Source organism: Brettanomyces bruxellensis, chromosome 6 (genome assembly GCF_011074885.1).
Source record: "Brettanomyces bruxellensis chromosome 6, complete sequence".
In the NCBI taxonomy this organism is placed as follows: Eukaryota; Fungi; Ascomycota; class Pichiomycetes; order Pichiales; family Pichiaceae; genus Brettanomyces; species Brettanomyces bruxellensis.
The window spans coordinates 318,481-346,141 of NC_054687.1; the positions used below are offsets into that span (position 1 = coordinate 318,481).

Genomic DNA, 27,661 nt, shown 5'->3' on the forward strand with positions numbered 1-27,661 from the left:
ATACTTTATTTGTGTAAATATTAAATGTTGAACTTCTCCCAATGTCTCTTTGGTAAATTAAATCGGCTTGATGTGATAGGAAATAGTTTTGAATTTGAACGCTCTAAATATTTGGGGGTTTCTTAATAATTAAAGCTTAAAGTATGCCACCAATTTGAAAGGAAATGATATTCGAATAATGTATATCTATCCTGCTAATCGGTCGAAATGTTTTAAACTTGAAGAATTCGACAATTCATGAGCTAATTATTAATTCCCAATGAATTTGGCCGTATCACATCCGAGCGTACATAATAAATAAATAATACTTTTTATGCCGGTCGTGTTGAATATTCTTTGACATCATTAAATTACATTATTCTTTCTTTCCTTCCTCGATGCATATGAATATTTTTCGTACTGCATTGTTTCCAAATTTCCTTTGTTTGCGATAATATGCTTTTAGAAAAAAAATAATAAAACAAATGCCAGATAATTTTTCTTTTGTTGGAGCAAAGTTGAATATTTGGATGCATGCTTTCCAAAGGTCATTCAAGCCTCATACATCATTCCTATCTCTATTTCATTGTCATAGTTAATTAAAAACTTCTAGAAGAATGCGGTCGGCATGTGTAAATTTTAAGAATGACTCTACGGTTCATTACATTGTAACAACTAATTAAATGAAACAAATTAAGGAAGAGTAATGGGGAATCTCGTACAAATAACATGTGTAAAAATTACCCGCTTATTTTTCCTAGAATGTAAATAATACTCAAAGTCAACATGAGGTATCTTGATTCATAATGTACCATGAAAGCTTTACATAATGTTATAGTTTCGAATTGCCTTTTAGCATTCCATTTTCTTAAATTTTTGCCTTACTGATGATTCAATATATGTATCCTCTCTTTCAAAATTGTACCATAAAAGTAAGGGAACAGATTTGAGTAACAGTGTTTAGTTAAGACAAGACGCCTTGGAAAAACCCAAGTGGACTTTTGCTCTAAAGATTAGTAATCATTACAAATATGGGAAAAAAAATATTATGATGCTTCTCCCAAGATTATATGATCATCGATATCATAGCTAAGTAAATGTGTTGTACGGCTATAAAGCATTGGCTAATATATATATGGCTGTGAGATGACGTAAAAAAAAGGAATTTTCCATCATCGCATTTTTCTAGTCTATACCAACAACTCAGGCTTCGATAGAAATAACAATGCGTTTCCATTTTTTCTCTCATCTATCTGATTTCTATTATTGAACTTTGATTCCCACCCTTTGTTCTATATCTTGAATGGGTTCTTGACTTTTATTTCCAATTTAGAAGTGTTTCCTTTCCTTTTCAATGTTGTTTCTTGCAGCCGTATTCTAATTACCTTGAATGTACGGCTTTTCAACAAGTTCACTCCTGCAAATAATATCTTAAAATGCATAAACATCTGCTGTTCCCAAGTCATCTGTTTAATTGTAAATGCAACATTTATATTACTAGGCATTTTTGCTGTTTACTCTACATCTATCTTGTTACCATGATATACCCAATGAATTATTTCATGGCAAAACATTGTCAACAAAAAAGCAACCTAAATAAAGAAGAAAGAGGACAAATGGATGCCTTTAATGCTTCAAATTCTTCACCCATTTACATGCCCTTTAACACCTACACAGAAATATATTCTCCGTTACCTTTCCAGTTTCAAGCTAATCAAATTCAAAGAAAATACGAGCCCGAGAACATTTATTTTAGCTCTAAACGGAAAATTCAACAAGCGGCTTATTCAAATATTTATATACCTTCCAAACCTGATTTGAATTTCGTTCACCCTGTCCCGGCATATTTAGGTATGAATATACCTATAAGTATTATAAATCATGAACTTTGCATCATCATCTCAGCAAGGGATCAATCAGATAGAAAATGAAGAGAAATTTGCGCTAAAAAGACCAACATATCAAAATCAAAGCACCAAGATGATACCATTAAGGTCAGGGCAACCTTTCTTTGAAAATTACCCTTTGAATTTCAATCATTCTTTCGAATGTGATGATGCACAGGAAATACTCCCATCAGTCATAAATCCAATCATCAACACACCTACTGAATGTTACTTTCCGTACGACAGAAGATTTGTCCAAGTTTTGCCCACTAAAATATCAGAACAACGAGGAAAAATGAAAAAGTCCCAGATGGATACTCCTCAAAGGATCAATGCTTGTTATTCTCCTGCATATAGTGGTGTAAGTGTATATGATAAAAGGGAACGTATGCACACATACGACATTCCGATTTATTCGAAGGTATTTACTTGTCCTACATGTCACACTAGATTCAACCGAAAATCAGATTATCTCAGGCATATCAGGGAGCAGCATAGGAATCCTAAAAAGAAATTTGTTTGTGCCGGAAAATTATACAACGGTGCAAGATGGGGTTGTGGAAAGCGATTTTCCCGTAAAGATCAACTTAAGAGACATCTTCATTCACGCAAAGCACAACTTAAATGCTTGAAAAATATTCCATTTGGCAAGTGTGCCTTCGTATCTGGAATGAAAATCATCAAGAATTCATCCGTTTTTACGTTTACTCCAATTGTGTTGGGACCTCCGCCTATGAAGGCCTTGTTACCTCAACCCTGATAATATTCAATTATACCAGTTAATTTATAGATCATAAGTCTTACGCCAATTATCTGAAATATATCATTTCAGTCTGTATGTGTTTTGACGTTAACCAAATGAAAATATTGACTAAAGGGAGCAATAGAAATTAAAGTTCAGATTATCAGTGCTAAAGTCATGTTTCCTTTGAATGGATTTCCTTTGAAGTAATATAAAGCAATATATTGCATTAAAATCTATTGTGGTCAGCCTATTGCTCAATTATCAGTTCAAACTTCATTGATGCCAAACAGAATGGTTATTCACTATTAAGAAAAAATTAGAATGTTAAATCTAAAAGAGCAATTAAAGTAACAACCACCTAAATAATAGGAGCTGCCACGGAACATTCTATATACAATTTGTATCCCATAGAAACATAACAAATAAAATACCACACAGTCTAATTTGAAGCCTTTGAATGGGGGAGATTTGGGAATGAATAAAAAGGATGTATGGGTATTCTGATGAAGATGCTGTTGTTCGTGTGATTCTATGCGAGTTCACGAGGTCGTATTTTCTATTTTTTTTTTTTTTTTTTTTTTTTGGAACCGCCCGAAACCTCCCTGGTTCAGTAACTACCATAAATCAAGTGTTCGTGTACATCATCATGGAAAAAAGCATTTTTTGATTGTTACGATCGACGACCAAATATTTTTTTTGTGTGTTGCTGTCTATTTTTGCATTGCCTAAAATGAATATCTTTCAATAGAAGACTAACAACAAAAAATTTAAGATTTCTGCATTGGCCGAAATAACAAGGACGCTTGTCAATTTTTCTAATATGTGCTATTTTTTATTGTTCGCACAAGCCTGTATTTATTCCGACTTGCATCTCGAAATAGTAGAGAGGAAGAAAAGTTATTCGGATACTATGTTCTTCAAATTTCTTTATAAACAATAGAAAATTCTACTACAAACAATCAAAAGGTTTACAATTGATAAACCGAGCATGTTCGTAATCTCATATTAATTCATTTTTTCTTCCTCTGATTATCCCTAAATGTGTGTGCGATATATTTTGGGATCTATACATGTTCAACTGATAGTAATATGTATTTTACTTAATCTTCTATAAGTTTTAGCTGTTATCCAGTTAACGAAATCCTTCAGTACGTGAGTAAATCTTCTCTCTTATGAACTAAACTATAAGCTAAACATCAAGCGCATCCCACGGAGAGGGACAATGTAATTATGTACATATGCATCCCACGTACTAAGAGAATTTCCGGTGAAGAATTATTCTGTTGAATAATTCTCATGGAAGCTGCACACACTAATATTTGGTTCGCAAATATCTGAAACGCGATGCGGCACTCTTAAGTTTCCAGCTGAGTAAACATACCGGCAAAGTAAAATAAGAAGATCAATGTCGAAAAGCATGAGAAGAAGAATGGTATCAGACAATTAATCAAAACCTTTCTCTTTTAAATTAGATATTAATAATTTTACATTAAATCATTCTTTACTCCCACGTACAGATCTAGCATAAAGTAATTTTAGACAATCGAAATCGAGAATTATGTCCAACTTTTACCCATTTTATGTGGTTTGTCAGTATATTGATCACTGTTCTGTTAAACCCACGTAAATGATTCAGCTGCTGAAATATCAGAATTCTTTATCCTTCTGCCAGTTTTTCAATAATTAAAGGATCAGTTTAATGGAAATGTGTACAGAGGCTTTCCATAGCATTGTAACAATTCAGACTTCTTTGTGCCTAAACTCATACTTATTTTGGTTGCGCATTTTGGCATATAGTTAGTTTGACCACATTACCACACCTTTCGGATTTCATTTTTCGTTTGCGTTTTTCATATTGCGTCCAACCTTGACACTCTTTAGATTGCCACAAAAAACTTTCAAAGGTTCCGATGTCAAATATATTTTCTTTTCCTTCTGATTTCCGGCAAATAAATACATTTGTCAATATTGATTGTCTAATGATATATCTAACTTAGAGCAAGTCAACCGAATACAGCATAGTTTCCATTCTCTTCCAGTATGTACACAGGTGAATCCTTGGATCAAAAAGCTAACGGTGTTTTCTACAAAGCAAGCTTGCTTAAGAATTAAATACTGCTATGAATCCGTATTTCAATAATGATTTTGATTTATTTGGATAAGTACAAGTGGCTCGTCCGGTCGTGTATCCATCTCCTATATCAAAAATAAAAGGTATCTATGCAGATTCATATACCTTCCTAAAGATAGTATAAGTATATATGATTCTTATTTTGAACCGGCACAAAATATTGAGCGATCGTTTACTAAATTATGGATATTGAAACCAATGCAGTCTATTGCACTAATAAGAAGCTTATTTAAGGTGTGGTACTTCCCTTGGTGGCTTGGAATTTTTTCCGTATTCTCCTTTATATTCACTGTGAATTTGCAAGCTAACTAAAATTGATTCCATTAAAAATATAACTTCAAGATTTATTCCATAATCAGAATACATATTTATCCATAAAGCGGATGAATGCTCGTCATTTATTGGCGTTAGAGTGGCCATTAAAATCCCATATTTAAAATCAGCCACAAAAAGGGACCATACGTCAATGAATACGTTCAAAATGAAAAAAAGGTTCTAAGCATCGTCTAAAATGAAGCCACTAAATATTGCGGGTACCAGCTGTATTACCACCGTTATTTTAAAAGCATCTTTGGTGTCATATTTGTCTTAATTCCTTTTCAAGCAGATTTGAAGCTGTCAGACACATTAAAGATGAGCATACAATACTAAAAGGATTTTTGTTTGTACTGGAAAGGTGGAATGTGAAACTAAAATAATTTCAAGGAAGGATCATCTCAAGAGGTCACGGCTGAAATAACCTTTACCCAATTTTCTTCTGCTTCTATTTTTGCTACAAAATGGTTGGAATTTTTGTGGATTAGAATGCCATCTTTTGAATATTGAGAGCTTTTGGCTATCCCGAACAGTGGACACCCATTAGTTCGATAGAAAAGCAGCCTCAAACACTGATCCGCAAATTATATTGATGCAAGATGCTAAGTTGAAGAGAATATCAATCCTAATTGCGGCAAAGGATACATGTCATCAGAAATGATTTCCCATTCTTTCCTTTTATATATATCTAAAGTTAAGGTATGTGTTCATATGTTCTGTGGCTTTCTATGGTGTGCTATAATACCTGCTCTGTTTTCCAAAATACTTGGTCAGTAAATAATGTTACCTCGTGAGTCAAAATACGAATACTGTTAATTACAAGTAGCGATTTCAGCTTCCAAGGTTAAATTAGTCTTTCATTACAAAACGTTAAAGTTTTCACATCTGCATAAGTCTCTGGCGCTCCACTTCGAGTTCTCGAAATTCAGCCGTTCTTTTTTCAAGCTGATGTCTGACCAGTTCTTTTGCCTGATCGATTCGGTCTTCTTCTTCACGCTCGTGTTCTTTTGTAAATGGGGTTTTCTCGCTTTGATACGGGAGAAGGGACCCCGGCTTGGCTGTTAAGAGACGAAACATTTTCTCAGTTGGTTCATTAAACACAATTTCCTCGTACAGTATCGACTCCACCCGTCCCTCTTTCGTTGTCACAGGTGCACCTGCATTCAGTGATACCACTTCTGGTGGGTATGGATGAAGTTTTAGATTATGGTAAAGCGTGACGCTTTTTTCCCCGCAAATGCTGTTGAAATATATCTTTATGGCCACTTCAAATTCACCCCATCCTGATTCTCGCAGTTCAAATGGAGGGTGGTCTACCGTGCGATTCGGATTTGGATATGTTTCATGAAGTTTAAACACCACCCTTTTTATGTAAGTTGATAAGTCTTGACCCGTTGGATCCTTCACAAATAGTGTCCATATATGTGTGTGGTCCTTAGGAGCATTCGGAGGTAATGGATTCTTCTCTGAGACCGGCTCAGCATAATTTCCATATATGATTGGTTTTGAAATTGATATGCCGTGTATTCGGCGTTGTATTTGACCAGCCATGGCTTAAATAAAGATGGAAATTACAGTCATCGAAGAAAAAAAGGGTTGTGTATAGAGAAGATTTATCGAACAAATAATTTTTTTTTCTTGTTGATGTTGCGTATAAAACCGTTCCGTTTTCTAACGAAAATTTCGCGCACTGTAATTTTACTAATTTAGGTACCATTCAGGTGGAGTACTTGATTAATAAAATTTTATTAGCTTACTATGGTTTTTACCTAAGTCCCCTTTCCAGATTCTTGTTTGTTGAACTTCTGTAGTAAACTGCACATTACAGATATATATAAATGTCATATATATTGTTTTACGTTTCATTAAAAAAGAATTTGGTAACCTATCCTGTTGATCGGGACCAATGCTTTTCGTAATGTAAATATGAATGGGCATTATTTTCAGCTTGAAATATTCAATATTCGATATAAGTGTATTCAGATCAGTAACAGCTTGATTAGCTAATTGAAGATAACTTTATCTGTAAATACAGTTAGACCACCGTACATTTTGCAACATTTCATCAGTTAAGAATTTATGAAAAAAAATTATTAATAATCATCATCAATTGTGATCGAAGTAGGGCATTTTACAAATAAAAGTGGAATCCTATGCTACAAAATAAGTTTTCTAGTATACTTATTGCTTGTTCTATGTGAATTTCTTGAGATAGTCCGAAGTAGAATACATGTAGCAGTACAATTTGAATGAATGCATTGAACCCAGGATGAGTTATTTATTATGTTAACCGCTAATGATGGAGGACTAGGGAGGATCAATCCAGATATAAAGGTAAAGAATTAAATAACGACCAAATACTGAATGAATTGTTTTCTGTTGTCTAATCAGATTCTTCGCTCCCAAGTAACTTTTAGCATTGTTACTTGTCAAAACAATGTAGCTCTCGAACAATGGAGTTCAAGTAAGTGAAGATGGTATTGTTATATCATCTGATCAATACGAGAACTACATCTATATAAAGTGAAGATATTCCCTTTTGTCTATCATTATACATACTCTTTATCACATACTACAATAAATATCGAAACACTATATAAATCTGGTAACACTAACTTTAACATTACTTGCCTCGATGCCTCGATGTTTTTCCCCTTTAAATGTATATTATATTACCAAAATTTCAATCGCAGGTGCAAGTTTCTAGCTATACCAAAAAAGAAATTGAAAAATGTAGTAGTATCCAACAATGTAAAATTCTTCACTGAGAATAAAGCAGTATTTCATAACTTCTTCAAATATTGTTTATACACACTATAGGTGTCTCAAATGCCTCCAGCATAGATTATTAATAGACATCGTTAGTGATAATTAATTCAGTACTAACTTTCAAATTTAAATATTACAAACAAATGGAGAAGCCTCCGTATATAAGGTCTTTTTCGTTATTCCATTATAAATCAAGGTTCTAATAACTAAGATTAGAATGACTTTCGGTATCAATAAAAAATGTTGAACTAGGGAATATTATTTCTGAATGAATAAACATATACAAGTTTGTCATATTAGAACTAGAATATAAAGTAAATCATCAAAAAGCATGGTTGATATTTTCTGAGACATTAAACATCTTATTAAAAATTCGATGAAAAGGTGATAATTAAGCTTTAATGTAACTTTACATCTTAGTAATTAAAAAGGACTTCGTTGTATAATATCAATAATTCGCGTCGCAAAATCTATTTTTTTTCTCTTTTAGGATATACTCTGATAAGCTAAAATCAGCTGAAACATATTTCTCGAGTTCAAAAGTAATTATAAGAATAAATTAGAGAGTCATAATTTATAGATTTGTGAAAGTGTAAAACATTCTTCAAGGTATCTTGACTTTCTGAAGTTTAAATTAATATAAACGAGATCCTAAATACTTATGCTTGTTAGTCCTACAACATCCTTACACTTTAAATCAGTTCTATTTTCTTTTCTTGTTTAGTTATCAACAAATATCATAGCTTGACATAATGGCAATGCAGTTATTCACGTACATGAATTAATTCTTAGCCATTAAAATGTGTCAGGGGTTTGCAAATGTGGGCCTTAAGGAAACATTACCATTGTTCGAGTACTTGATTTAGGATACAATAAACACAACACATGTTTAAAATCACATGCTATTATCGACTTAGAAAGAATTACATAAAAATTGGTATAATCATCCGAAATTTATATAATCACTGATAATCAATCATACAGCTGCCCCAAGATCAATTATCTTTTTCAACTCGATGAGGAATACTCCTATGATTGCACTAAAATTTGTTAAACAACAAATTTTACAATCGATTGTCTAATCAATCTCAACCCAATGATAATTTATCATACCACAGAATTCCAATTTAATGAGAACAAACAACCATTCCATCTGATCATCTGCTCAACCAACTTAACTGGTCAACTCGGCGAATTGTGAGTCAATAGTTTTACCAAAGCCACCCTCCTTTGCAGCAATCTCATGATAACCATAGATGGTAGTGACGGCCAATAGAATAGAGGAACCTGACGTCAAACAGCCACATAGGTCACTGATAACACTCAAGGCACCAATAGTAGCGCCACCAAATGCAGCTGCAGTTGGAATAACTCTTTTCAACTCCTTGTAGACAGAAGTATCCCTATGACCGGCAATGACAATACCCTGCTCTTTGAACTGGCGAGCAACATCCCTTGGGGAAGTACCAGAAACCTCAATCCAAGTTTTGGAGAAAAAGGCACAAAGTCCAAGGACAAAGGAAACGTAAATAACAGTCCTGATAGGGTCTAAAAGTGCATCGGCAAGGCTTGCTGGTGCTTGAATGTAGTAGACGAGACCTGAAACGGCACGCAACTGTTGGCTGTTAGCAGTAGGCTGCCAGACACCGAGAAGTTTGACAAATATGTTGTTAGAGAATTTTGAATAGAGAATTTGAGAGATGATGAAAAGATTCGAACTTAAAGCACTTTCAAGCATGATAGGCATGTTGGAAGTGTAAAACAAACGCACGGGATAAAGTCCATATGGACCACGCTGTCTGGTGGACTTGATTGGAAGCTCAATCTTGAGCGATTGCAAGTAGATAACGGTGAAGAAAACAGCAACTGTAGCAAAAACCTGCGACATATTTGGAGCATTATCACGGTAAAACGACTCAAGGATGGCATTACGCTTGTCACCTTTGCTTAAAAGCAAATGAACCAGACAGAGAATAGCACCTTCAAATTCTGAACCACGACCCCTGTTAACGGTAGTTGGGGCAAAACATCTCCAGAAAACAGAGGAGCAGATGTTGGTGGACATGAAAAGTGAGATACCGGATCCTAGACCGTAGCCTTTTTGGAGTAACTCATCCATCAAGATGACAATAACGGCAGCACACACCAACTGCAAGATCAATAAGAGACACACACCCGTGCCTAAATCAGCAGGCCGACCGTACATACCAGTCAAAACATACACAGTGGCTTGACCAAGAGAGAGAACAATTGCCAAAAGCTTCTGTGCAGCTTGATACAAATCTCTGTCGGCTTTGTCTTCCATGTTCACAGACAAGATTTGCGTTCCTTGAAGAAACTGGAAAACCATACCTGCAGTCACAATTGGTGAAATTCCCAACTCCATAAGCGTTCCCCTGTTCGATGCAAGCATCATTCTAAGCCAGATCAATGGATCCGACGAATCAGATGACGTTATTCCATAAAGTGGGACCTCAGACATAACTAAAAAGATGAGTAAAGTCACACCTGTCCACATGAGTCTTTGATTGAAGGGCACTTTTCTTTCAGGGGCCACAACCTCTGGAAGAAACGGCCTAAGCGGCTTGACGATATCTAGAGCATGGAAAGACGACATTCTTCCAATCTAGATTACTTTTTGTTACTGCTTTCCACCTTTCTTAGTGTATGTTTTGTTACCAACGTATTTGTTTACGAGGAAAGTTTGTCACTAATTGAGCATGTGGAAAAAAAGTACCCAGAAAAAAAAACACCAATGCGAAAAAAAAATTCGACAAAAACGAGCACCGCAATTTTCATCAAAAGCTTTTATTATGAAGCCCAGTAATGTACGCAAAAATAAACGAACTGATTGGGCTGGAAAGGAGTGCTTATTTTCAATTGCATAAATCCTAAACAATGAATCTTTGGCGTAAAGGAATACATGACGGGCAAACATATCCATCCACAAAAAAGTACTTAGAACAACGTGGCCATTTAAAGTGCCTTTGTTAAAGCATTCTGACAAGCATACGTAACTGGAACAATGACCAGGCCGATTACGTAATCACTGTGAAACCACATCTCTTGATGTACATTCTCAAGCTTCTTTCCTGAAAAGCTTCGATTTTCAAGGCAAAAGATACATTAAACACATGGCTTGATAAATTCAGATAAAAAAATCACGTGGACAGAGCAGTTTTCAGGAGGAAAATACAGGATATGCTTGGCGTGAAAGTAGAGTAAATATGCATTTCACCCCCCTGAGTAGAAACCTAAAAGGACACCTGTACCAGAAATTTTCAATACTTTTTAGGCGATGCAGTCTGCCAGGTTACTGAGTAATGCACGGAAGCTCTAGATTGTGCGCTAATGCTTTACGGACAATAAATCTTGCCGCGATCAGCGGGCTGCGGAAAAGGGGACCAAAAAAAGAACACAATACAGACGATAGTCGCGTCTACATATTTCTTAAGGGTGCATGTAACATTCATATGTTGGTAGTGTTTACTGGAAATACCATTCAGCACATTCACTAAACAGGGGCAAATGATCATACTATAGGCAAAAGTTTTGAGTGCATACATGTATCAACAAACAATGGTGGATAAATGAATAAACCTCATATAAAAAACAACATCAAAATATCGATAGCACTAAGACTCATCACTGCTTAATATACTTAAGGATCTTCTCGATCTCTCCCCTACTTCCCAACCAGATACCAGATCTCTCATGAATTCTCTTTGGGGTCTTATCGAGAATTCTGTTTCCATCTTCATCAACAGCCATTCCTCCCGCTTGCTCCATTAACCAAGCCATCGGGAAACATTCATATAGAATCCGCAACTTACCAGATTTTGCGTGTGAATCCGCAGGATAGCCGAAGAGACCACCGTAAAGCAACGTACGATGAATATCGGCAACCATTGCACCTATGTATCTCAGTTTGTATGGCTTGTTATCCTCAGGTTGAGGTTGCTTAAGGGACAAAATGTAGTCTTGAACTTTTTTTGGCCAGTAAGCAAAGTAGCCCTCGTTAATTGCATATATATGGCCGTATTCTGGGAGTTTTAAGTCCGGCTCTGTGAGAATAAATTCACCCAACTGGGTATCAAGAGTGAAACCGTTCACTCCATAACCAGTTGTTAGCACCAAATGGGCCGAAGCACCATACATTGTATATCCAGCGGCCACAAGGTCGTTTCCACAACGAAGAACATCCTTAATGGAGCCCTTAGAACCAGGGAGCAGCTTGAAAATGGAGAAAATGGTACCAACAGAGACACCAGCATCCAAGTTTGAAGATCCATCGATCGGGTCACAGCAAACTGCATAATTTCCATGATTCTGTTCGAAAATAAGCAAATCCTCTTGCTCTTCACTCACAAGGACCTTCACTTTATCAGAAGCCCGCATAGCATTAATAAAGATCTCATCTCCTATCACATCCAACTTCTTTTGGCTGTCACCAGATGAATTGGTCTCACCATACAACCCCTTAAGGTGAATCAACTCAGCCTTTCTGATTGTACTTGCGATAAACTTGAAGGCAAACTGTAACGAGTTCAACAAGAGTGTGAGCTCTCCAGTTGCATCCGGTGCAACTTTCTGCTGCTGCTCCAATATAAATCGAGTAAGGGTGATGATATCAGTTTTGATCTTTGTTTGCTTCTTAGCGGATCCATCAACAGTTGTAGACATGATGCGAGTGATATGTACGTTTAATCGGCACGGAAACTAACAGGCGAACAAATAAATAAATGCGGAAACAGGCGAAAAAGAATCAGAATGGATATTGCCTGAGAGTATGGTTCAACTGTTTCAATAGAAGGAGGTGATCCAATTAGCAGAATGTAGTAACAAATAGATTAATCGGTAGTATTACGAACACTGGGAAATTAATCTCTTGAAATTGTCTTGAAATTGTTTCTTTCAACATCTCAGCAATTCTTCACAATAATGCCAAAGCTGGCCCTTTTATAAGTGTCTGTTAAAACTAAAACAGTCAAAATTCGGGTGAGATAGTCTGCTATGAATTATATTTGTTATTGTTGGCTTCCCCACATAAATTAATTTTGCCGCCTCCTTTGTTCCGCATATCCTTTTTTTTTTCACACTCCGGGATGTCTCACTATGCGACTATAGATGGCTCATTAGGCAATCAATCATCCTATATTAAGTACACAAATACACAGCTGTTCGAAACAATTTTCCAATGACATTTCCTTTTTCCTTTTTCCTCTTTTTTCATTACATTCAATTTCCATCCAATATATAACTTCTACGCATTTCTCTCTTCACAACGACACCAATACTTCCCCGTATTCTTGGAAAAGCCTATCAAAAAACCTCTCAACCTTATTTTCTTTTTCCCCCACCTCAAATCTCCGGGTCTGTTACGCGACTTTCTCCGTTCGCCCCCGGGTACCGAGAAATTCATCTGCATACGCAGCACAGCCATGCATTTCAAACTTTCACTTATTTTAAATAATATGGAAAAAATGAATTTGCAAGACCGGTATCATTAGTTAAAAAAGACTGGCCAAACTCTCAGCAGCAGTTTTACGAACAGCTGGAACCAAAGGATTAGGACCACTTAAATAACACAAGAACAATAGTCTCGAAACCAAGGGCTCCTGAACGACACCCATATGAACAGGATCCCAGAATTGATTCTGGTCCCAAACCTTAACGGTAATTCTCATCTTTCCACCTTCAATGATCTCTACAAACACTCTTGAGTTCCGATAGGCCTTCATATGATGACTGTTCATGACCCTACGTAGCTCATCTAAGCCTTGTGTAAGCTTTTCCGCACGTTCTCCACCTTCTTTCATGATATCCTTGTAATATTGGCTATTTTTGATCGTGCGCACAAATCCATCACGCAAGTGACTCAAATCTGTGTTTCTGAGAGCACAAATTCTTGCTGTCATCCTAACACCTGCATTGAGAAGGTTATCAATAAGTACAACTGATAGTTTATCGTCTTCAAGAGCCTTTTCAAGGGCCTGCTTCTGTGTCATAGCCACTTTTGTATCTTTATCTTTCTCGTACAAAGTCTCTAAAAAGCGTGAGTTAAAAACTTCATGGACCTTTGTAAGATCATCCTTGGCGATGTACACACCCAAAGCATAAACTTTCATGCCTAAAAATGTCACCATTCGAATACCATATCCAAGTAATTGGAATGTCGCAGTTAGTGGATCTGTTATCACTTTTGGAAGGGGATCAATTAATGGGTCAATATTCACAGAAGTGGGCTTTGGAGCTGGATCTGTGTCATTGTGAACGCTTTTCGAGTTCATTATCCACCAAATTGCTAATCCTGTGCTTATTAATCCACCGGCTGACAATAACTGCCATTTTCCCCATATTCTTCGCTGTTCAGTTTGCGTGACCTTTTGTCCAACAGGAGACCCAATTTCTGTCGAATAACGACGTGCCATATGACCAAATTGACAACTTTTGGGACTTTTCAACGTTGTAAAAATAACGCTTTTTGCCAATTCGTGGTGTATTGATCCGGAAACAGAAACCATGCCGAGTAATCGACCAAATGGCCGCAGACAGCTCCTACCTAGCATTCTTGTTATTATGCCTTTGATATCTTATTGAAAAGTAGCAACTTCAGTCTTTAATTGAATGGTTAACCCGACTTATTACAATCAGAAATATGCTAAGGAGGAAAAAGGTGATAACGGGGAAAGCGAGGCTATACGAGAAGTGAAAAAAAAAATTACCACTACAAGGAGAACTGGCTGATCTCAGTATGATAATTTCGGCGGATCGAGCTATTTTCAACTGGCTTTTCTTAGCAAGCCAATTTCAAGCACAATTAGGGCTACAAAAGTTCAGATTTTGTATTTGAAGTTATACCGAGGGAAGTTAGTGGAAACTGCAACAACTTGTATTGCTTACTGTGCTGAATAGCAAATACCGGATATTCAAAAGTATGAACCGATGCATATCTTAATCAGATAGGCTGATTTAGACGAATAAAAATCTCAATCTTTTAAACATCAGGTTTCCTGTTTAGTAATGTACTCCATGAACATATCCAGCTTAAAATCTGATGGTTTACAGTATTCTCATATGACATTAACTGAGAATTATCATGGAGTATCTGCCGCTAGAGTTATATTGTCGAAACTTTTTACCGCATCCGAAAGAGTGGGAAATCCGCGGATTATTTCACTATCATCTGGATTTCGATTTTATAGTAATAGGCAACAGCTAGCTAGCTATAAGAAAGTTCTTTGCCCTTCAACAATATACATTCAGGCATAGATTCGTTTAACAACTGAGTCAAAGCTACATTAATATTAAAATTACAGGACTTTTCGTGCACGTAAACAAATTTCATCAGCAAGCAACATGAGTTTCACTGTTGAGCAATCTATTAAGTCATTTGACGGTAGATTGTTGAAATTATCGCACAAATCGGAAGTCACGCACACGGAAATGGCTGTCAATGTGTATTTACCCCAACAGTACTTTGCAGAGGGCTCAAAGAAGCTACCAATTTTGCTCTACTTGTCTGGACTTACCTGTACTCCAAACAATGCCTCAGAAAAGGCGTTTTTCCAACCGTATGCCAACAAATATGGATTTGCAGTGGTTTATCCAGATACTTCCCCCAGAGGTGCAGATGTAGCTGGTGAGGATGATAGCTGGGACTTTGGAACAGGTGCTGGGTTTTATTTGGATGCTACCGAGGAACCTTGGAGCAAGAATTACAGGATGTATACATACTTGTTGAAGGAATTACTTCCACTAATCGGCAAGGAGTACGAGCGTTTGGATACTACCAACATTTCGATTTGCGGCCATTCGATGGGCGGATATGGTGCACTGATGCTCTATCTAAAAAACCCGGATATTTTCAACTCATGCTCAGCTTTTGCACCTATCGCCAATCCAAGTAATTGTCAATGGGGTCAGAAATGCTTTGGAAACTATTTGGGTAGTGATAAAGCCAAATGGGCCCAGTACGATCCATGCGAACTCATTCATAACTTTAAGGGTGAGAAGAAGCCGATTTTGATTCACCAGGGAACTGCCGATAATTTCTACAGAAGAGATCATCAGCTTCAGCCAGAAAATCTAGTGAAGGCAGCAAAGAATTCACCTTTGGATGGATTAATTGACCTAAAACTTGTTGATGGCTATGACCACTCATATTACTTCATCTCAAGCTTTGTGGCAGATCACTGTGCTTTTCACGCTAAGTATATGGGACTTGACTGAATGCATACCCCAATTTCTACATGAACAGCAGGGCTCTTCATACAACTCTCCATATTTCTCTTTTGCTTTCAAGATGATTGGAATTCTTTGGAAAACTACAGTTGAGCACGTTTACCAAACCGAAAGCATATATTTAATTTGCTTAATCAAACCAAGCGATGTCTACTTTAATAGACAAATATTATACTCGACGCTACTAAATCTGTGCGCTAATTTTTAAGTGCTTTTCCAGATCCTTTACAGACACTAAAGGCTGTAGTTCTTAACTTTCATTCTCAATTGCCTTAATAACTTCTTTGATCTAAAAAGAGAAAACTTCTCATATATAACTATCCTAAACTATCAGTTCCGTGCACCAATCAGTGATCCAATTATTTTCCTTCAATGCTGTCATATTATATGTCAAGGCATACTTCGCAATTTCCATACAAACACTTCAAATAGGTAAGCAGAACTTCCCATTTAACTCATAAATTCAATCCGTATCACACATTTTTGTGGGCTGAGTTTCCCTTTCTGTGGTATCGGCAACATTTTTATAACATTGAATCTTTTGTCCGGCCAACAACATGAGCACGAATGCAAAAAGACATGCGGCGAGTATTCTATGAACACGCATAATATGAGAATGCCTATCTCCGGCCCTCTTTTCTCTATCACCTCCTTCAAGTTCCTTGTAAGGAGAAGATACTCCACTACTGTAACCATAATTATCATCACGGACATCCGATTCTGTGAAAATATCTTCATAACGAGGTGGCAAATCGTTATCATCGTTCTTTTCGACTTTCTTATCGCTGATATTCTGCATTCCAATTCCTCCTTTATCAATTTCAAAGTCTGTCTGCACTGAGTCATCAACAAGCTCCTTCTGGAACATTGGTATCACCTTGTAAATCTTGCGATTGTACTGTTCCATGTTCATGGGATCAATATTTGGATCGTACTCAACATCTGAAAAAGAAATTGGCTCAGGATTAGACCGCTTTTCAACCTCATTCTTAGATTCGGAAAGAGCTGCCATCACAAGATACTCATCTTCTTTGTAATATTCTGGAACTATGGTCGTCTCGCCTGTTTCCGGGTGGTAAATATGCTTAGGCTTACCGACAAACATTGGCCTTATTAAGAGTAGAATTCGGAATAGATGATGCTGCGACCTCTAATAATCAGTGCAAAATAAATAAAACAGCTTCTCTCTTGAGTTCCTGCCGTTCTAAAATGTAAATACCGAAAACTGGCTATTCTAAAGCTTGCTGCTTTTAAATAATGCTGGAAAGGAGTTCACCTAAAAAGAATGGACAGGCAAATTAGAAGCAGTAAAATAAGTGGCGGTCCAATCTTAGATAAGGGGAAAAAAATTGAATGATGCTCAAAAAAGAATAATGTCGAGGGAAAATATGACTTGTTTAAACTTACAAGCATCTACCATCAGTAGAACATCGACGCGTCGAAATATAGTAGATAAAGTTACTTTATATTCAGTCAATTTAGTTCAATTTTTTTCTTGCATTTTTCGATTTCACAACATGAATCTACTCGTAGCCTATACGAATGAGGGCTATAAAATGTACATACAGTCATCAGATACTGCTGTACATTTAGGTTAATATAAACATAAAACCGCATTACATCTAGGGTAGGACGGTTTATTTAACGTATACTTTTACAGTTGCCAACAACTGTGACCTTTCTTTCATCTAAGTTCCAACCAGGAAAATACACATACTTGCAAAATATGACAACTATTACGAATCAATGGGCCGCAGCGCTTGCAAATGCTCCGAACAAGAGAACGGAAACTGCTCAGGTGCATGCGGAAAACAGACATCATCGACAAGGATCGAAATATGGTGTTTCTGCTAATGGTAATAGTAATGCTACAGGAAACGGATATACATCGATTAACAACTTCAACAGGGCACAACTCATTCAGGTGACCAATTCAAAATTCAAATATTTGGAATCGCAGGCGGCAAATCACAAAAATGTGACATTTTATAGTAGAAGTTCAGAACAGCAGCAGCCTTGGACAAGGGCAAGAAAGAAGCCGGAGGAAAAACAGAAGATTGATTTTCTCAAAGAAATAAGCAAATAAGAAATTTGAGGTATTACGAGCAACGGTGAAAAATAACGGCGGTTGTAAGAACTAAGGGCGGTTTAAGTATGGCTGAGTTTAGTAGAGGACATATATATATATAAAGTGTATAACGAAAATGGTAATCGATCATGAGAGATAAGCAATGCGTATGCCCTTCTAATCAAGCTATGCGTACAGTTCCAATATAGCAATAGCAAAAACAATAGGAATAAACGGAAAATTTGACGCAGCGATTGCGGAAAACAAAAGGGGATGAGTTAGTACCCCGAAAAAAAAATTACGTATGCAATATGTGAACAATATGTCCGCATTAGGCAAGGATGCGTCCAAATCAAAACCGAACGATTAACTTGGCCAACTTTGTGTGTTTTACTGCACTAACACCGGGATAGACAACAAGTGACAGCATTAAAGATGCCGACATTTGTAACGTGTGTGGGAAGGGAAGTATTAGCGAGCAATAAACAGAAATTGCAGCTTATCAGTAACGACAAATTGCTTGCTATTTTGGCAAAGTATTATATCCTGCAGGAGATTAAGTAACAGGAAGACAGGCTGAAACCACAAAGGGTTTTTTTGAATTTTTATTGAATTTGTAAGAGTACGCAGGGGATGCTGAGGGCAAACTTTTTTGAGAAAAACTGACGCGTCAGGAAAGAATGAGAAAATAAAACTAAAAAAAAAATTGTGACTTAAAACATTCCGGGGAGAAAGGGAAAACAAAACATTAAGCGCGCGTTAAAATAGAACGGAGAAATGAGTAAAAAACCAGAAAAAGCAAGAAAGTTGCATGCAAACGGAATAGAAAAAAAGAAGATAGGAGATTAGTGTGTATATACCAAGAGGATAAGAAAATGTCCAATGCCCAATGCCCAATGCATATATTTTTCCACTTTCCTTTTTAAGGCAAGTCAGTATTGAGAGTCGGGCTGGGGTTTACACTAAATCGAACATCACTAAATGCAGAAAGAAATGCCGGAAAAAGGGTTCAAATGAGACAGATTGCTTTTTTAAATAGGCGAGATAGCACATGGGAGGGGTGGGCGAATCAATCAAGGGTCGTAGAAAGAAAATAGCAATGAAGAGACGAAAACGGAAATAAATCTTAGAAGGAGGAAATATTTTTTCCTTTTAGCAAACGATAAATTCGAAATGCATCGGGTTTAAACCGGCCTTATTTCAAGTGTTCAGCCGTTCATCGAATATAAATTTTTTAGGAGAATAATACATTATTCTGCCAGTTAATTGAACTTGGTCAATGATAAGGGGGGGGCGGACCATTTCCAGAACAAGGAAGCTGAATGGAATGAACTATAGAAAAAATGGAAAACGTGTGTTCTGCTGAAAAAAATGGTGCGTACAATACGTGTGGAAATTACAGCTAATTTGCGATATCGGGAGCAAATTTGAACCGGAGAAACCCGGTGAGCTGGGAAGGCTGCCCGGTGGCCTGGTATTCACCGGGGCAGAATTTCTGAGGTGTACCGCGGAGCCCCGTAGGGCACGGGGAACGAACTGGGCCGAGTGGGCCGAAATACAGCTGGATATCTCAGGGGTAAGATTCGAGACGCGACATGAATCCCGAATGGAACAAATAGGTGTTGGCAGTATGATTAAGCTGCTTGATAAGAAAGAAAAAAAAAGCAGTTAGCTAATTATTAATTAACGTACAATAACATTGAACCGTAACAATAAGCTAAACATGTGTTGGACTGTACAAATGTGTTGTAATCTTGCAACCACTATAAATTGCATGTCCCTCTGATAAAAAGAGAAAATTTTTTTATATCCAACGCACGTAATTTAATGCCTATTATCTTTTCCCCTTCAGGCTCATGCAACATACTTTTCCACCGAATTTACACAGATCACATTGATTGTCTGCACACAACTTGGCACCTTCCTGTACCATTCATTCCACATGTATCCATATATCTTCTTTTGCGTCGCCTGTATGGGAAATAATTATTTCTATTTACCCAATAATTACTTCTCTTCTTTCATTCCCATTTTTTCCGTTTTCGGTTTTTTTCTTCTTACGTATCGTATTTCGCTTTTCTAAATTTTTTTTTTTTCTTTCTTTACCCTCCGCCTCTCTTTATTATATTATATCTTTGCTTTCCTGTCCTATTTTTTATCCTTCGCATATTTTCTTACCCTTGAGTTGCTCCCATCTTCTTTTCATCTTTCGCATCTTTCTTTCTGCATCACTCTTTACTAAGTATCAACCCATACACGTATACTTTCCACCGGCAAGGCTTGCGTCACTTAATAGAGGCCAAGCAAAGGGCCGGAATTTAATCAAATAGCAGAGAAAAAAAGAATCCGGAAGGATAAATTTTTTTTGCTAAGAAGGACAGTAATAATATATTCATTTCTACTTGAGTATTCGTGCCCCTGCGTTCACTCAACAGCTCGTTTAAACTCAAGTTGGCGTGCTTCCCTCGCTTATACCAACAACTATCAAATCTGGATCTTCTCGGGAGTTGTCAGCCTCCATTCTTTTTCATAAGAGCAATTGCTGGAAGAGAGAGATAAAAAAAAGAGGGGAAGAGACAGAGATAAAGAAGAGAGAAAGAGAACATACGTTCAACTCGCTCATTTTCACGCATACACAGTTCGCAGTTCGCAGCTTGCACATCCTCGCTTCACCTACAGCACAGTTTAGTGCCAATCATTCAGTAGGGGAGAAATAAAGAGCTGCCTGATATTTCATCTAATTTCCACCAGTACATCTTTTGCCATTCACTCATTTGCTCTCCACCAGTATATTTCACAGCATTTCCCTTTGGCTGCACATCTAATTTATTCGCACTGCGTCTACAATCCATCACATTGCATCAGCACAAATGAGCGTTTCTACAAATACCATCTCCCTTTTGCCCCCCTCACGCGGGCTTCCCATCTCACATCAGCCACAGGGCTCTACATCGTCGCTGAGGCGGACACATAGGCATCGGCGGTCGGCGGCGATATCCGGCGAGTTCGATATGCGAGAATTCGGCATGCTGCCGCCTGTTCAGGCGTATTCCACCTCGCAGAGAGGATGCATGTCTGTCCCAGGGTCTCCGACAAAGGCAAGGGGTGCGTTTCTGACGCTTGCCGGAGAAAACGAGCCGAAAATCGCCCAACCACAGATCAAAGTCTCGAAATCTCCGCCGGCACCTCTCAAACTAACGCCAAAAAACTCCCGGAGCTCGCTCGGATCGCCTTTCACGAGGCCGGTGGCCCACTTCACGTCCCGTGCAGCCGGCATACAACCCGGGGAAAGCCCACAGTCGCTTCCGGGGTCGCCAAGTCACTTCTTTATGACTGAAGAAGCAAGATTTACCGCTCGCTCGGATGTCCCGGATGCAGTTATCGACTTGGACGACGTGTTTTCGGAGCATTTGCAGTCATTGAAACCATCCAGGCCCCAGGAACAGTCTTCTCGGACGTCGTCTGCCCCCGAACTCGAGCCGTTTTGCTACCCAAAGCACTCTCTTCTCTGCTCTCCGAAAAAGAACGAGGTTGCAATCGTTGAGGAGATCACCGAGGAGGACGGCGACGCAAACAGCACCGGCAGAAATGCTAGTAGTAGTAGCAGCACGACTAGCATCAGTGCATCATCGCATTGCTCTGCAGCAAAGAGCTGCTTGAGCACACCGGCGAATTTGGAGCCTTTACAGGCAAAAGTTGCCACGCTGTCTGCACTTACAAGCAAGAAAAGTGGATCTGCGACCTCGCTTTCGTCCGAAACACGCAGCCTCAGCACAATTTCCTCAGTGTCGTCTCTCAGGGGAAAAGTACGCTACCAATCGTACTTCCAGAACCAGAAAAAGCTTGCTTCGCCAACTTTGGGACCCGTGCGGATGCCTGCCAAGACTAGACCTACCTCTGTGCGTTTTTCAGACAGCCACTCACCCAGTCCGGCACACTTTAGGCGCCGTGAACTTTTGGCACAGGGTGGAAACCGCAAGAAAAACCCGTTCCGCTACCAGTCTCAGGTGTACGAGGTGTCTCCAGACGCGTTCAAGGACTTGGATCTCGAAATACCGGGCGAGACCACCCCCAAAACTCCGTCCTTAAACGGGAATTGGCCGTCTCTCCCTCCACCGGACGAAAAATCTTCACGTACAAGTTTCACACAGTCCCGTTCACCCTCTCCTTCAGGGTTCGAATCCCACGACCAGCCTTCTAGGTCGCCTTCCTTTTCTCCGGACCAGCACGAGGTTGCTTCCTCGCAATCTTCCGCATGTTCAAGTCCGAAATACGAGCAGAGCACAAAAGTTCAGCCTTCTTTGCTTGAGAATCATCACCGGTCCGGCTCGATTATCAGCTCGATTTCCTCCCGTTTGCACCATCATGGCCACGGAAACTCTGTTTTCTCCTTGAAGTCGTTCCGCTCACTTTCCAAACGAGCCTCGTTTGTCGAATCAGCCACGGACGAGCTTCTCGGTCTCAATCTGGTGTCTGGAAGAGAAAGAATCTCTGCCTCATCGCCTGTATCGTCTTCTTCCAACTCTTTCGTCCACCAGGACACCACAATGAGCACACATGATGCAATTGCAGCCGAGAGAACCCTTCTTTCGGACGAGGCAACGGTTACTTCACGCACTTTGGGGGAACCTGGGCCGATGGTGGATGTTTCTGTTGGAAAATACTCCAAAGAGAGCTCTCCACTGTCAAATATCTCCAATACTGGCTCTCCAAAGAAGAGGAAACCTGCTACTGAGCAGCACAAATCTGCTTCATCTGGCAGACACGGGAGAAGCCTGCTTCACTGGATGCTCAAGAACAAGCGCTAGAGGCGATGGAGAAAACGAAAAATAAGAAAAAACGAAGAAAAACAAAAAAAAAAAAACACACATGTACCATACCCACACTCTTTTGATTATCTACACATTTTAACATAGAACGCAGTTCCTTCGGTTGGAATCGCTTTTCTACTCGTGCATTTTATTTACGTCAAGATGTTTTACATTTAATTAATATAAATAAATAGAGCGTTGGTTCGCTTTCTGTTTTCTTGCCGCCTGTAGTCACGCGTAGACAAATGGTTGAGTAAATAAAGATACAATACTGAAGCATATAATTCTACCTAGATGTCACTTTCATTCATGATGCTATCTATTATATTCATGTATGACACATTACCATTCTATTACGTTATTGCTATTACCATTCGATTGCGTAAGTGTTATTACCACTGAAATGGGTCTGGAACAACAAACCGAGTCCAGCTGGCTTGAGCATTCAATCTTCTTCAAAAAAAAAAAGCATCTCTTATCCGGTAAAACCAACCCAAGTCATAAATATGTTAATCAGCAATAACGGTCACTTATTTGTGCCAAGTTCGAGTCCATTTTTGCGTCGTCGTCAGCATCTTTTGCAAAGCGGTATATTCCAACTATCCAGCTTAAAACACTTAAAAGCTTTTTAACCCTCACCGGAATGTGCATTTTCTTCCACACCATATCTAGGTTAAGCATAAGCTCGCCCAAATATCCAACTAATTCTACCACCACTTTTACTTTCATCGTATACAACTGCATTAATGTATCCTTCAGATGCTTTGGTATCTGGAAATCGGGTAAAATACTTTGGTGGCTCATTATCCGGCATTGCAACTCTAATTGTCTAACGATCTTATTCACTTTTATTAACCGCACAACCAAACGGCGACAATTGATCAAGATAACCACAATGTAAAACCGTGACAAATGCCGCACAAGAATATTGATTATCCTGCCAACTCGTCCTTTATTTTTCTGCCTTAATCTTGGAATGAATGTTTGTAAAAGAATGAAATTATCAAATTGGTCTATGCCAAACTCCAGGGTACCTAATATTACATCTTCGGCTTTGGTGTAATATCGAGTTAGCTCACGTAATCGGCTGGACACACTTTTATCTCTTAATCCATCTGTAATCCTGTCATTTTCCTTTTTCTCATCCACAATTTTCCCAACTTTCTTGCTCTCAGCATTTTCATTCACTTCTTTGATATTGGCCATTTTTACAACTTTTTCTCGTGCAATATAACTTTTAGCTTCCTTCCGACTCTGTGCTAGATAGAGCAGTCCTCTTAATTGCTGCGCAGAGATATCCCAGCCCTCTTTACTGAACTCGGGCATATTATATAGCTTGTCAAAATGTACATCAAGGACTTTTCATGTACTTGTGTATGACTAAGTTATCTATCGTTCAGCTATCTTTTCTCTTCTTATCGGATTCCAATGCAAGGATGTTCTCAGAGGAAAACACAGAAACAAATACCGAAATCATAAGGACAACCCGTTCCACTCCTTTCAAAATCTCCAGAATATAATCTTGACATTGTAGATTTGTACAAAAACAGGTTTAAACTCTGCTTTGTAAACATAATTTATCTCTCTACGCAAATACTGGTAACAGAACATTAATTAGACATTATTATCTCATTCGTTTCATTAAATCCCTTGACTTAATTCGGATAAGGATCACATGCAAAACCAACCGTTATCTTTTCTCTAGTAAAACAGAGCGAATAGTTTAGATGTTAACCGATTAATTTACTTTACTTAATACGCTATGCGATCATGTCAAGTGTTCCTTCCTTTCATGCAATACCCTATATCTGCACATCATAACCGATAAGGTCGTGCAATCATTAAACTTATTAGTGTGTGCGAGAAAGAAAAGCGCAATAAAATGCAAAAAATTTTCCCACTTTATTTTAAATTTTTTATTTTAAATTTTTTTTGCTCTTTTCTGTTTCCTGTCGTCAGTATAAATTTGGGCGAAACTATATAAAGCAGCGAAATTTCCTCACAGCACCTTAAAAACACGTCATTTATATAAACATCACTTCTTTTTGAACAACGCTATCGTACCATAAAGCATCAAGTAATCAAACGTGTATTTTTTGTTTTGTTAAACAGGTATTTTAGAACAAGAGTGAATTGTTTGTATTGCGTTTTCTTCGTATTAAAAAACAGCTGTATAGTTGCGGAAACGAACGAGAACAGTTGAAAGAATAAAGAAAAGTACAATCCAGTGAAAGTTGAATAAGGTATTGTTAGAGCAATTGTATTTTTGCCCAAACTGATAAGAAGAACATTAATAGTATCGTTTTTTTATTTAAACAGTACTGGCTATCAAGAAGAGAGCCTGGACCAGACCAGATATAAGAAGAACTAGGGAAGAAAAGAAAGCGAGTTATTTGAAAGCTTTGTTTCGTGACCCGTGTAAAGAGAAAAACAAAACTTAGATCCTTGCTCCTTACTACTATTTAGGGAAATTGCAGTCGTATTGAAGCTGCAACATAGGACAAAAAAAAAATTTTACTTTTACTTTAAATTCATCCTTAATGACCTCAGACTCAGAAAGTGAACAGGTGAAGGAATTCCAACGGATCATCGGCGAGATGGGCACCATCAAGCCTCCAGGAGTTTCCGGATCCAGAATTAAGAAGTTGAAAGAAATCTTTCTTGGCAACGTTGATCAGGAGGAAAGCCTGGTGCCAAAGCTCATCGGCGGGTGTAAGGATGTACCAACAACCAATAAATTGGGCCCTCTCTATGTTGTTGATGCCGTTGTTCGTGGCCTCATAGATGAAATCAGCAAGTCTAGCGGCTCATCTGTGAAGTATGTTGATGTTTCTGCAGATTCACCACATGGAACAGCAGCTGCAGCAGTTAATTCTATTCGGGGTGCGATTTTGGAAACTGTGAAAGATGCAACGGCCAATTCGAACGAGAATGTGCGCGATAAGATTTTCAAGTTGATCGAGATCTGGCGCAACTGCAAGACTTTTGATGAGAACACGTTGAAGGAGATGATTCAGACCAACTTCCCATCAACTACACCGCCCGGAACTCCACCTGCAGTTGAGAGAAAGGTGAAGTTTGCGGATGGCAGCTTGAAGGATGGAGAAAAGACTTCAGATTCGTCCGATTCGGGCAAGACAGCATCGAGTTCGGCAAGCTCTGCAAGCTCAGGGGCAAAGGATCCGGCATCCGTTCTTCAGGCATTGGCTAATCTTGCAAAAAAGACACCTTCTCCAGCGGCAGGTGCGGAAGCCGATAAAGGAGCAGTCCGGGGCTCGAACCTGGAACCAGCAGAAAACACCCGGAGACTGGAAAGAAAACAGGAAGGAAGACCGGAAAGACAGAATGCGGGCGGTGCAGCATCTTCAAATGCGTCGTCCTCGGACCCGGAGGCAATATTCAAGATGCTCCAGAACATGAACAAGATGGGGGCGGCAGGCGGTGCAAACGGCCGGGTTTCGCAGCAGTATGGAAGAGGAGGAAACGGGTATGGTGCAGATAACAGCAATAATAACAGCAGCAACTCGTATGGCGACCCAAGGCGGGGAGGAAACATGTATCGAGATGACAGATACAGGGACAGGGAGTACGAGGACAGAGGAAGAGGAGGAATGTACGATCGGTACGGGTCGCGGAGAAGAGAGAGATCACCACAGAGAGGAGGCATGATGGGAAATCCAGAGCCTGCAGAGATGCAAGGAGAGCAGAATGTGCCGAGTAACCCGCATTACCGGAAGCAGCATGTTTCCGAGGATTCAAGCCTCCCTCCAGGATGCATCGGCGTGTATTCGCGGACGATTTTCATTGGTGGAGTGCCGCACACGATGGATCAGGAGCAGCTGGCACAGATATTGCGGCCGTATGCAGAGGTGCAAAGTGTGATTCTCAACAATGAGCGGAGACACGCATTCGTGAAGGTGTATTCGCGGGCAGAGGCCGAGCAGGTGCTTCAAGCATTCTCAGTCACGCATCCTTCGGGTTTGCGTGCCAGATGGGGAGTAGGCTTTGGTCCAAGAGACTGCTGCGACTACCAGACAGGAGTGTCCACGATACCGATTAGTCGACTCACCGATGCCGATAAGCGGTGGGTTGTGTCTGCCCAGTGGGGAGGAACAGGTGGAGAACCCCTGAGAGACGGGCTTTTTGTTGAAGAGCCGGACATCGAAGTTGGCCATGGTGTTTCTTCCAAGTCCATCTCCCGGAAGATGCCCACGAACTCGGCCAGCAACGGGCCAAAGTCTGATTTGCCCGGTGGACACGGCCGGCGTGAAAATTACGGCGGCAGGGGCTATAACCGCAGCTGGAGTGGCTCCCCACAGGGTGGAATGTCGCCCCAGATGGCTGCTCCCGGTGGTTATGGCGAAAGCAGAATGAACCCAATGGGCAACATGAACCCGATGGGAAACATGAACTCTATGAATTCCATGAATTCCATGAACCCAATGAACAATTCCGCTCCTCCTCCTCCACCTCCTGGCCAGGCTGGAGCTGGAAACCAGTCCCAGGCCCAGATGATGGCCACAATGATGGCTGCAATGCAGCAGATGCAGCAGCAGGGAAACGGCCAGGTCGACATGGCCCAGATGCTGCAGAACATGGCGCAGATGATGCGTCAGAACCAGCATTGATGTGCTTGACCTTATAGAGCTGCTCCCACCACTGTATTTTACGGAATTGAGATCCAATTAATTGTTTAGTTGCTAATGCAAGATT

At 39.1% G+C, this 27,661-nt stretch overlaps 11 protein-coding genes across 11 annotated transcripts; 5 read left to right on the top strand and 6 right to left on the bottom strand.

The window, feature by feature from the left end:
- Window positions 1–1,860: 1,860 nt before the first annotated feature.
- On the top strand, window positions 1,861–2,625 carry BRETT_003587 (uncharacterized protein; the record flags this gene model as incomplete). Its single annotated transcript, XM_041282094.1, has 1 exon — window positions 1,861–2,625. One exon carries the CDS (start codon window positions 1,861–1,863, stop codon window positions 2,623–2,625), a length of 765 nt encoding a protein of 254 aa, XP_041135933.1.
- A 3,310-nt stretch (window positions 2,626–5,935) lies between these two features.
- Window positions 5,936–6,607, bottom strand: BRETT_003588 (uncharacterized protein; the record flags this gene model as incomplete). The annotated part of the gene is made up of 1 exon (XM_041282095.1): window positions 5,936–6,607. One exon carries the CDS (start codon window positions 6,605–6,607, stop codon window positions 5,936–5,938), a length of 672 nt encoding a protein of 223 aa, XP_041135934.1.
- Window positions 6,608–8,999: 2,392 nt separating this feature from the next.
- SEC61 (translocon subunit) lies at window positions 9,000–10,442 on the bottom strand (the record flags this gene model as incomplete). Its single annotated transcript, XM_041282096.1, has 1 exon — window positions 9,000–10,442. One exon carries the CDS (start codon window positions 10,440–10,442, stop codon window positions 9,000–9,002), a length of 1,443 nt encoding a protein of 480 aa, XP_041135935.1.
- Window positions 10,443–11,470: 1,028 nt separating this feature from the next.
- Window positions 11,471–12,508, bottom strand: FBP1 (Fructose-1,6-bisphosphatase; the record flags this gene model as incomplete). The annotated part of the gene is made up of 1 exon (XM_041282097.1): window positions 11,471–12,508. The coding sequence occupies one exon, from the start codon at window positions 12,506–12,508 to the stop codon at window positions 11,471–11,473; it is 1,038 nt and encodes a 345-aa protein (XP_041135936.1).
- Window positions 12,509–13,335: 827 nt separating this feature from the next.
- On the bottom strand, window positions 13,336–14,349 carry BRETT_003591 (uncharacterized protein; the record flags this gene model as incomplete). The annotated part of the gene is made up of 1 exon (XM_041282098.1): window positions 13,336–14,349. The coding sequence occupies one exon, from the start codon at window positions 14,347–14,349 to the stop codon at window positions 13,336–13,338; it is 1,014 nt and encodes a 337-aa protein (XP_041135937.1).
- An 835-nt stretch (window positions 14,350–15,184) lies between these two features.
- Window positions 15,185–16,057, top strand: BRETT_003592 (uncharacterized protein; the record flags this gene model as incomplete). Its single annotated transcript, XM_041282099.1, has 1 exon — window positions 15,185–16,057. One exon carries the CDS (start codon window positions 15,185–15,187, stop codon window positions 16,055–16,057), a length of 873 nt encoding a protein of 290 aa, XP_041135938.1.
- Window positions 16,058–16,532: 475 nt separating this feature from the next.
- On the bottom strand, window positions 16,533–17,174 carry BRETT_003593 (uncharacterized protein; the record flags this gene model as incomplete). The annotated part of the gene is made up of 1 exon (XM_041282100.1): window positions 16,533–17,174. The coding sequence occupies one exon, from the start codon at window positions 17,172–17,174 to the stop codon at window positions 16,533–16,535; it is 642 nt and encodes a 213-aa protein (XP_041135939.1).
- Window positions 17,175–17,795: 621 nt separating this feature from the next.
- Window positions 17,796–18,155, top strand: BRETT_003594 (uncharacterized protein; the record flags this gene model as incomplete). Its single annotated transcript, XM_041282101.1, has 1 exon — window positions 17,796–18,155. One exon carries the CDS (start codon window positions 17,796–17,798, stop codon window positions 18,153–18,155), a length of 360 nt encoding a protein of 119 aa, XP_041135940.1.
- A 2,852-nt stretch (window positions 18,156–21,007) lies between these two features.
- On the top strand, window positions 21,008–22,945 carry BRETT_003595 (uncharacterized protein; the record flags this gene model as incomplete). The annotated part of the gene is made up of 1 exon (XM_041282102.1): window positions 21,008–22,945. The coding sequence occupies one exon, from the start codon at window positions 21,008–21,010 to the stop codon at window positions 22,943–22,945; it is 1,938 nt and encodes a 645-aa protein (XP_041135941.1).
- A 516-nt stretch (window positions 22,946–23,461) lies between these two features.
- Window positions 23,462–24,274, bottom strand: BRETT_003596 (uncharacterized protein; the record flags this gene model as incomplete). Its single annotated transcript, XM_041282103.1, has 1 exon — window positions 23,462–24,274. The coding sequence occupies one exon, from the start codon at window positions 24,272–24,274 to the stop codon at window positions 23,462–23,464; it is 813 nt and encodes a 270-aa protein (XP_041135942.1).
- Window positions 24,275–25,488: 1,214 nt separating this feature from the next.
- On the top strand, window positions 25,489–27,576 carry BRETT_003597 (uncharacterized protein; the record flags this gene model as incomplete). The annotated part of the gene is made up of 1 exon (XM_041282104.1): window positions 25,489–27,576. One exon carries the CDS (start codon window positions 25,489–25,491, stop codon window positions 27,574–27,576), a length of 2,088 nt encoding a protein of 695 aa, XP_041135943.1.
- Window positions 27,577–27,661: the final 85 nt, after the last annotated feature.